The 9,754-nt window shown below is 72.9% G+C and overlaps 1 protein-coding gene across 10 annotated transcripts in view; it reads left to right on the top strand.

The window, feature by feature from the left end:
- The first annotated feature begins 2,657 nt into the window (after window positions 1-2,657).
- Window positions 2,658-9,754, top strand: part of DENND4B (DENN domain containing 4B) — a 29,875-nt gene continuing 22,778 nt past the window's right edge. For 5 of the 10 annotated variants that reach the window (XR_016347694.1, XR_016347695.1, XM_089772291.1 and 2 more), the window contains exons 1-3: window positions 3,481-3,597; window positions 8,119-8,436; window positions 9,402-9,654. Coding sequence is in view for 8 of the 10 variants with exons in the window: in XM_089772291.1 (XP_089628417.1) it covers window positions 8,138-8,436; window positions 9,402-9,654 (552 nt within the window). In the remaining 2 variants the exon portion in view is untranslated. Of the gene's footprint in view, window positions 2,798-3,480; window positions 3,598-6,312; window positions 6,333-7,457; window positions 7,700-8,118; window positions 8,437-9,401; window positions 9,655-9,754 lie in introns of those variants that run through there. The other 5 variants (XM_089772292.1, XM_089772293.1, XM_089772289.1 and 2 more) reach the window with 5 other exon arrangements.

Raw genomic sequence — 9,754 nt, 5'->3', positions numbered from 1 at the left:
CAGGTCTCCCAGCGGCAGGACAGGACCTGGGGGCTCCGGGGAGGACAGCGGGAAGCTGGGAGTGGAGACGGCTCTAGCCCTGGCCCAGGGGAGGGTGCTGGGGTAGCCCCGGAAGGGGGAGGGGCTGGGCCCTGCCAGGGCTGGAGGGAGCTGCCGGTGGCTCTGGGGAGGGCAGCCAGATGGGAGGTGACTGGGTCAGAGCAGGGCTGTGTGGGGTGAACCCGCCTTGCCTCTCCCTGCAGTCTGCCTGGCACCCACTGGGCCGCCCTGCCCGGGGGTCTGGCCACTGCGGTCAGGCCCCCGGCTGGCCCAGGCCGGCTCGCTCTGGCTGAGGGGCTGTGAACTGCCAGGTCTGCGAGCGGCAAGAACAGACCCGGCCGGTTGAATGACCCGGGCCAGCCTCCGGCTGTGGAGGGGAGGGAACACGGAGAGCAGAGTGCCCTGCCTGTCCTGGTGCTCAGCCTTTGGGGCTCTCCCTCCGGCCTCGTCTCAGCCCCCGGGCCCTTCCCAGCCCCTGCCCGGAGGTCCCCGGTTCCCTCGTGTGTTAGCCCTGCGCCGGCCACGCCTGGGGGGACCCTGGTTCTTGTGTCCTGCGGCCTGAGGCAAGACGTCCCCCCTCAGCCTGGAAAAACCCACCGGCCCCCCCCGCCTCCCCTCGTGCGCAGCCGGTCCCAGCGCCTCTGCGGTTTTGTCCTTCCCTGGCCATCGGGCAGCCCCTGCCTGCGGCCTGTCGCAGTGTGAGCTGGGGGCAGAGCCAGCCCCCGTGTTTCTCGCCCGCGCTGGCTGGGACTGGAGGTTTTCCCGGATCTACCCACCGTCTCCGGCTTGAGTGGGGGGCCAGCCGAGCCCCCGCGGGCTGCAGCCGGAGCTGGGTTGTGTTTTCCCATGGGCGTCGTGTGGCAGACGGTGAGGGAGGGGGGGTTTGGGGGTCCAAGGGGGGGCTGCATGCGGAGGGGGCGCTCAGTGCCAGGAGGTTACTGGTTAATGTGAGAAGGGCGGGGAGTTGCTGCAGAGAACAGCCCAGAACTGGAGCCTGGTGCCCCCGGCCCTGCTCAGAGGACACGGCTGGTTCCGGCCAGAGGCAGACAAGGGGCGGCTGAGGGGAGACGCCAGCAACCGGCCCAGCTGGTCCCAGCGAGGGGGGACACTGGGTGGGGAGGGGGGTGGAGAAGAGGGGCCCAGGCGACCCTGTTAGCTGGGGAGGAGACAATGGCCAGGGGAGGGGCTGTGGCTGGGGGTACCGGGGGCTCTGCTGGGAGACGGGGGCTGAGGGCGGAGCAGGCAGGACTCAGCCGGCTGCAGGGAGGCTGACGTGCGGGCGGAGGCCCCGGCCGACTGGCCTGAGGGATCCGTTGCTGCGCCCAAAGCTCCATAGACCCCCTGTTCTGTGCTGGCCGGAGTCGCTCTGGGCTGGGGAACAGGCTGCGCTAGGCCCTCTGGGAGGGGAGACCCGGGGGCCAGAGGGAGGGGACCCCCGAGGGGGCTCACGGCGGGGGCAGGCGGCTGGAGGGGCAGACCCCCCCGGGGAGGGTCGCCGCACTGGAGTGGCCCCGGGGAAAGGGCCGTCTCGCTGCTGCCGGAGGGGAGGGGGCTCCCCGAGAAGCGGCTGCCGCACGGGACGGGGGGCTGGAGGGGCATGGGAGAGGTGCAGCGTGGGGCCTGGGCCCCCAGGGCAGGGAGGTCTGTCCGCTTGGGATGGAATGAGCTCCATCCCCCCAGGGCCGGTCTGCCCGCAGGGCCCGTGCCAGGCGCCCCAGCAGGAGGGAATCCCCAGGTGACACCTGCCCTGTGGCCCATTCCCAGCCCCTGGCAGAGGCAGGGACCCCGCCCTCCCAGCCTGGCTGGCGCATGGGTGGACCTGCCCTCCACGAATCCATCTGGCTCTTCAGTGGGCCCCACCCCTGAGTGTTGCAAATGCCACAGCTGGCTGCTTGCCCCTTGTGCAGACCCTCACCACGGGGCAGAGCCCCCGATCCCGGGCCTGATCCAGGCGGGTGCTGCCCCACCTCGCCCCCTGCCCCGGCGCTCGGTGCTGCCCGTCACCCCCGGCATTTCTGCAGCCGCCCGCTGGCCTGGAAGCGGGGTGAGCCCTGCCCTTCCCCGCACACGGGCTGCCCCCCACACCCTGCCCCTCCCTGCTCCGGTGCAGCCAAACCACCCCAAGTCTGCCCCGGCCCAGGGCTTGGCCCTGTGCTACAGCCCCACCCCCACGCCGGGTTCCTTGGCCCAGGCCCTCCTGGCTCGGCCCGGCCTCGCTGGGCGAAGCTCCGTGCTCAGAAGCCGGGGTCCCTCCTGCCCGGCGGGGGTCCATGAACCCTGCTACAGCTTGGGCCAGTCTCCAGCAGTGGGGCAGCCCCACCCCCTGCAGGGAGGCCCAGGGCCTCGTGGCCCCCCCAGCACAGACTGAGCCCGGTCGCCCGAGGTCCCCGACTGGCTGCCTCAGTTTCCCCAGTGCGGCATCGTGCCCCCGGGGCCCAGCGCCGCCCGCCCGCAGCCCCCCCGGCTGGAGAGCGCGCGGCGGAGCCCCGGGGCCTTTGCTCCCGGCTCGGGCTTGGGCAGCGGCGCCGGGGGCCCAGGAGGGGCCGGGCCCTGCGCAGGGGGGCGGGGCCGGGGGCGGGGCCAGGCGTCCGGCCGCTGCCGAGCGGCCTCCGAGCCGCCAGGGGGCGCCGGGCCCGGGCCGAGCGCGGGGGGGCGGGGCTTCCCCAGGCCCTGCCCCCGGGACCCCGCGGCCCCCCCGCGGCCGCTCGTCCCCCCGCGCGCGGGACCCCGGAGCCCCGGCCCCCGCTCGGCGGGGCAGGTAGGGACGGGCGGGGGGGCGGGGAGATCGGGGGGGGGCAGGGCTAGTGGCGGGGGGGGAGGCCAATGGGGGGGCGGGAGGGGGGGGGCAGGCCAGGGCGGGGGGGGCAGTGGCGGGGGGGGAGGGCAGTGGGGGGGCAGGCCGGGGGGGGGCAGGGCAGTGGCGGCGGCGGCGGCGGCGGCGGGGGGGGGGCAGTAACTGAGTTATTAAGGAACTAGTTGCAGGTTCAGGTGTTTTTAAAGACCAGCCCCCCCCCCCGATGCTACGTCCCGGGGGGGCACAGACCTAACTGCCCCCCCCACTGCTGTCCTTCTCCCTGAGGTGTCCAGCCTGGCCTGGGGGGCCCACTGTCCGCCTTGGGGCAGTTGCAGCCGGCCTTCCTGCCCCAGCAGGGGGCTCTGTGCCCGTGGCTGGTGAGTGCGGGGGGCTCGGGGGGGCTGGGCTGAGCCCCCCAAACTCAGGCTGCGCCGGGAGGGGAGCTGCGCTAGACCCAGGCCGTACGGGGCGGGCCGCTCTGGGGACCCCCACCCCGCACAGCCTGGGGGGTGCCTGGGGCTGGGCCGGGGCCTCAGCCCGGTGCTGGTCTGGTTCCGCTCCCAGCAGGGCAGAAGGGAAACGGGCCCTGAGCCGCCCTGCCCCTCTGCCCCCTGCTTCCTCATTCTGAGTTCTGCTTTGCCTGGCAGCTGCCTCCTGCGCTGGGCGCGACCGGGCCACGGATGGAAAGTCCCACTCGCCCTGCCCCTGCCCACAGCCCACGGGCACTGGCGGGTCCCTCGGCCGCAGCGGTGTTTGCAGAGCAGGTACAGCCCTGGGCGTGGGGGGCGGGGAACCGGGGCTGAGACCCGCCCAGCTCGGCTCCCAAGGCGCTAACCTGCCGGAGGACTCTGGCATCCTGGGCCCGGGTGGTGGAAGGTCCCGCGTCCCTACGGACCGTGGGGTCACCGGGGCTGCTGGGGTTTGTGTGAAATCTCAGCTGGTTATTGGCCACGGGAGTCCTGACTCCCCGCCCCCCCGCTCTGACTGCTAGGCCCTACTCCCTTCCCAGAGCCTGGAGAGAGCCAGGGAGTCCTGGCCCCCGCCACTGGCTCTGACTGCTAGGCCCTGCTCCCTTCCCAGACCCCGGAGAGAGCTGGGGAGTCCTGGCCCCAACCCCCTGGCTCTGACTGCTAGGCCCTACTCCCTTCCCAGACCCCGGAGAGAGCTGGGGAGTCCTGGCCCGAACCCCCTGGCTCTGACTGCTAGGCCCTACTCCCTTCCCAGAGCCTGGAGAGAGCCAGGGAGTCCTGGCCCCAGCCCCCGCTCTGACTGCTAGGCCCTACTCCCTTCCCAGACCCCGGAGAGAGCTGGGGAGTCCTGGCCCCCGCCACTGGCTCTGACTGCTAGGCCCTACTCCCTTCCCAGACCCCGGAGAGAACCGGGGAGTCCTGGCCCCAACCCCCTGGCTCTGACTGCTAGGCCCTACTCCCTTCCCAGACCCCGGAGAGAGCTGGGGAGTCCTGGCCCCAACCCCCTGGCTCTGACTGCTAGGCCCTACTCCCTTCCCAGAGCCCGGAGAGAGCCGGGGAGTCCTGGCCCCAGCCCCCCGGCTCTGACTGCTAGGTCCTACTCCCTTCCCAGAGCCCGGAGAGAACCGGGGAGTCCTGGCCCCAGCCCCCCGGCTCTGACTGCTAGGCCCTACTCCCTTCCCAGAGCCCGGAGAGAGCCGGGGAGTCCTGGCCCCAGCCCCCTGGCTCTGACTGCTAGGCCCTACTCCCTTCCCAGAGCCCGGAGAGAGCCGGGGAATCCTGGCCCCAGCCCCCGCTCTGACTGCTAGGCCCTACTCCCTTCCCAGAGCCCGGAGAGAACTGGGGAGTCCTGGTCCCAGCCCCCCGGCTCTGACTGCTAGGCCCTACTCCCTTCCCAGAGCCCGGAGAGAACTGGGGAGTCCTGGCCCCAGCCCCCCGGCTCTGACTGCTGTACTCACTCCTCTCCAGGGCAAGGCATAGACAGTGGGGTGGGAGGTGCCTGCAGCCTCTGGCCCTGGGCTCATGTCGCTATGGGGCAGGGTGCCCCAGAAGCGGCAGGTGCCAGGCAGGCCGGTCAGTCCTGCTCTCCGCCACGCACTGCTTTGTCTGGTGCAGGGAGCCTTGTGCACCCGTCTGTGCAGCCCCCAGCCCCCTGGGAAACCCAGCTGCCAGCCCCCCTGCATGGCGCCCGTGTGCCCTGGGGCCACCAACGCTGCCCAGGCCTGGGGCCGACTCCTGGGGCTCTAGGCAGTCTGGGTTATCCAGCACCTCTGAAGCCTGGGGCAGGTCTGGCCTTGGCTGGCCCCTGGGTGGGGTCCCCCCTGCAGTAGGGCCCTGCTGTGGGGCTCAGTGGGAAGCCCGAGCTGAGGGGTGCTTGGACCAGTACAAGCCAGCGTCTAGCGAGGGGGGCCTCCCCACTGGGCCCTCCGGGGGGTGGAGGTGCCCTGCCAGGCTGGCTGGGGGCGGGGCGGGGTCTGAGCCTGGTGCTGTGGGTGAAGACCCCTCACCCCAGAGCCCCTGCACTAGCGCCCCTCGCTGGGGGGCAGCAGGGGCCCGTTGGCCCCGGCCCGCGTTAGGTCACAGGAAGCTAAATTAAGAGCCGCCCATGTCTCAGCGTGGGGATCACGTGGGCCGGGCTAAACATAGCGTGGGTGGGACCTTGGCAGTGCCTGTCTCTGGGGGCAGGGCGGCCTGGAGAGTCTCGGGGGGCAGCCTGGCACCGCCTTGCCCAGCCGCCTTCGTGAGCTGGTACTCGGGGGCGCCGTCCCCCCTTCTCCCTGGACCCCGAACTGAGGACGGGCGGGGGGGCTGCCCAGGCGGAGGGGACAGGTGTAGACAATGGCAAGGGGACCGTGCCGTGGGCTGGGGCAGCCGTGCCCCCGAGTGGGGCATGGGGGGCAGGGAGGGCTGATGTGCGCCTCTCCCTGCAGCAGCCTCTCCTCCCTCGGGCCAGCGCCAAGGGGCATTGGTGGCCCTTTGCCGGTGAGCCCCCGACATGCCCCTGGCCCCTCTCAGAGCTGCCCCCGGGATGGGGGGGTCGCCTTCGGGCCCTGCCATCCGCCCAGGCCTCCCTGGTCTCCCTCCTCCGCTTGGCAGGAGCGGGAGGGTTTTGCTTTTGGGCTGTGTCGGGGGGGCTCCCCAAGCCCTTCCCCCGTGTGATCCACCCCCCATGGGCGCTGGCAGCCGTGGTGCCAGGGTGCCCCGTCACGGGGAGAGAATGCAGCATTGTGTGCCGGGCACTGGGCCCTGCTGGCCTGGCATCGCCCTCTGGGCCCGCCGAGCCGCTGGGAGAGCCGGTCGGTCCGGGGCGGGGCCGACTTGCCCAAAGGGCCTGTGGCCGGGATCCTAGCAATGGCCTGGGCCCAGCCAGGGTTTCTCTCCTTGGGGCACCCGGCCCTGAGCCCACAGCTACTGCTCTCCTGAGTGCCCGCCCCCTGCACAGGCAGCCTTTCCTGCACCGCCTCGCCACGCCCCTGTGGCGGGGAGTTCCGCTGGTGGCGGGCGGGCAGGGCGGCTCCCCGCGCTGGGCTGTAAGTGTGCGCGTTCCGGGCTGGGGGCCGATCGATTGGGAGGGCAGCGTGACCCGGGCGTCCCGTTCTCTGTCCCTTCCCCACATCACGGCCACTGCCCGGCCCCGCACCGGCAGTGACTAACCCCGCTCGCCCTGTGCCCTCAGCACAAACGTGGCCTCTTCCTTCCCCTTCGGGGGTGTTCCTGGGAGCTTCCTTCCTGCCTCCGCGGGCCTGTGACGTTCCCCCTGCCCGGCTGGGGCTGGCCAACTTTGGGGGGCGGGGGGTACGAAGCGTGTGTTGAGACGGGAATCAGGCAGGGGCTGGCCAACTTTGGGGAGCGGGGGGTACGAAGCATGTGTTGAGACGGGAATCAGGCAGGGGCTGGCCGGCTTTGGGGGGGGCGTGAAGGCAGGCTGGGGCTGGCCGGCTTTGGGAGGCTGGGGGTACGAAGCGTGTGTTGAGACGGGAATCAGGCAGGGGCTGGCTGGCTTTGGGGGGGGCGTGAAGGCAGGCGGGGGCTGGCCGGCTTTGGGAGGCTGGGGGTACGAAGCGTGTGTTGAGACGGGAATCAGGCAGGGGCTGGCCGGCTTTGGGGGGGGGGGGGGCGTGAAGGCAGGCTGGGGCTGGCCGGCTTGGGGGGGGGGGCGTGAAGGCAGGCTGGGGCTGGCTGGCTTTGGGGGGCGGGGGGTACGAAGCATGTGTTGAGACAGGAATCAGGCGGGGGAGGGGGGGCGGGGGCTGGCTGGCTTTGGGGGGCTGGGGGAAGGCGGGCCGGGGCTGGCCGGCTTGGGGGGCTGGGGGAAGGCGGGCGGGGGCTGGGGGGGCGGGGAAAGCGTGTGTTGAGACGGGAATCAGGCAGGGGCTGGCCGGCTTTGGGGGGCTGGGGGAAGGCGGGCCGGGGCTGGCTGGCTTTGGGGGGCGGGGGAAGGCGGGCGGGGGCTGGCCGGCTTTGGGGGGCTGGGGGAAGGCGGGCCGGGGCTGGCTGGCTTTGGGGGGCGGGGGAAGGCGGGCCGGGGCTGGCTGGCTTTGGGGGGCTGGGGGAAGGCGGGCCGGGGCTGGCTGGCTTTGGGGGGCGGGGGAAGGCGGGCGGGGGCTGGCTGGCTTTGGGGGGCTGGGGGTACGCAGCGTGTCGAGACAGGGGACGCTGGCTGGGGCGGCCGCAGGCCCTGGGCAGAGCCCCGTCTGGAGTCCTGGGAGCCCAGGCAGTCGGGGAAGCCCGGCGTGCTGGAGGTTGCTGGGGGGATCGCGCCCCCCCAGCTCAGGGCTCCCCACTCTCTGATTTTCTTAGCACTGACTTGGTCTGAGCGCCCATCCAGGCGTAAGCAGGAAACAGGAAGCTGCCCCCCCCCCCAGCACTTCACTGCCAGCTCGGCCCCACAGGCTTGGTGGGTCGTGCCCCCTGGGTCCGCACTGATTGCGTCTGAATCACTCCAGCCTGGGCCTGCCCCACCCAGTCAGCCCCCCTCCCGCCTTCCCTGCCCCTTAGCCCAGGGAAGGGGATTCTTTGGGGATATGGGTCAGGGGAGCAGGAGGGGGCTGTTTGGCTGCCCCATAGCCCCCCAAACAGCCCTGTTGCCCGTGACCCCGCCCCCAGCACTCCCACTTCTCCCGCTGCTCCTATTGGCTGCTGGCGGCCTTGATTCCGTGATGTCACCATAGCGCGGGTTCTGTCCTGAGTATTGTAGCTCCCATTGGCCAGGCCTGGCCCGGCCCCTGTGAGGTCACTGGTGGGTCTGGGCTGGCCCCTGGGATCCGGCTGGGGGCCCCCGTCCCTCGCCCGTGACGCCACCTGCTCCCTCCCCAGATGCCGTGAGGCCGCTGCCATGGCGGAGGAGAAGCCGCCGCAGCTCGTGGACTATTTCGTGGTGGCCGGCTTGACCGACTCCTCCAAGGCCTTGGACGAGGAGAGCCAGCAGCCCCGGCCGGCCCGGCCCGGCGAGCCCATCACGGACGTGGCCGTGGTCATCCGCTCGCACGGCGAGGAGGTGCCCCAGGGCTTCACCTGCATCGAGAGCAGCACCTCCGGCCACCCCGTGGAGCTCAACGCCGGCCTGCTCAACAGCCCCCAGATGTACATCTGCTACAAGCGGGGCCGCGGCAAGCCCCCCCTCATCGAGCTGGGGTGAGCCTCCGGGCGGCCGGCCCCGCCCCCGCTGGCCTGGCCCCGCCCCCGCTGGCCTGGCCCCTCCCTCCCCTCCAGCGGGCTTCTGCCCCGCCCCCGCTAGCCTGGCCCCTCCCTCCCCTCCAGCGGGCTTCTGCCCCGCCCCCGCTGGCCTGGCCCCTCCCTCTCCTCCAGCGGGCTTCTGCCCCGCCCCCGCTGGCCTGGCCCCTCCCTCCCCTCCAGCGGGCTTCTGCCCCGCCCCCGCTGGCCTGGCCCCTCCCTCCCCTCCAGCGGGCTTCTGCCCCGCCCCCGCTGGCCTGGCCCCTCCCTCCCCTCCAGCGGGCTTCTGCCCCGCCCCCGCTGGCCTGGCCCCTCCCTCTCCTCCAGCGGGCTTCTGCCCCGCCCCCGCTGGCCTGGCCCCTCACTCTCCTCCAGCGGGCTTCTGCCCCGCCCCCGCTGCCCTGGCCCCTCCCTCCCCTCCAGCGGGCTTCTGCCCCGCCCCCGCTGCCCTGGCCCCTCCCTCTCCTCCAGCGGGCTTCTGCCCCGCTGGCCTGGCCCCTCCCTCTCCTCCAGCGGGCTTCTGCCCCGCCCCCGCTGGCCTGGCCCCTCCCTCTCCTCCAGCGGGCTTCTGCCCCGCTGGCCTGGCCCCTCCCTCTCCTCCAGCAGGGCTTCTGCTCTGCCCCCCCCTCCCTCTTGCCTGGCCCCTCCCTCTCCCCGGGTAGGGCTTCTGCCCCGCCCCTGCTGGCCTGGCCCCTCCCTCTCCCCGGGCAGGGCTTATGCCCCGCCCCCCCTGGCCTGACCCCTCCCTCTCCTCCAGCAGGGCTTCTGCCCCGCCCCCGCTGGCCTGGCCCCTCCCACTCCTCTGGGCCCCTCCCTCTCCCCTGCTGGCCTGGCCCCTCCCTCCCACTGGCCTGGGCACCCCGTTCTGCTGGGCTGGGCAGTGGCTGTGGGTGCGGGGCCCTGCCTAGCTCTCCGGTTCCCCCCAGGGTGCACTGCGAGGGGAAGGAGCGTCTGAAGCCGGGCTACGAGATCGTCCACACGACGCCCTACAGCCGCCCCGCCAACCTCAGCTCCGGCGCCCCCGGCCACCAGCGCACCTTCCTCACCTACCGGCGGGCCGCCGAGTCGCAGGGCCACCGCACGCTGGGCATCACCGACATCTGCCTGGTGGTGCCCAGCAAGGGGGAGAGCACGCCCCACACCTTCTGCCGCGTGGACAGGAACCTCAACGCCGGCATGGTGGGTCCTGGCCTGCCCCTGCCCGGCGCCCGGGGGGGGCGGCCTGGCTGGGGCCACCTGGTGCTGGCGCTGGACGGACCCGGTGCCGCAGCCTGACCCC

The sequence above is a fragment of the Pelodiscus sinensis genome, chromosome 22 (assembly GCF_052426305.1).
Source record: "Pelodiscus sinensis isolate ZL-2025 chromosome 22, ASM5242630v1, whole genome shotgun sequence".
NCBI classification, from domain to species: domain Eukaryota; kingdom Metazoa; phylum Chordata; order Testudines; family Trionychidae; genus Pelodiscus; species Pelodiscus sinensis.
Note: the sequence above shows the minus strand (reverse complement) of the source record. Positions and strands in the feature narration are given on the sequence as shown.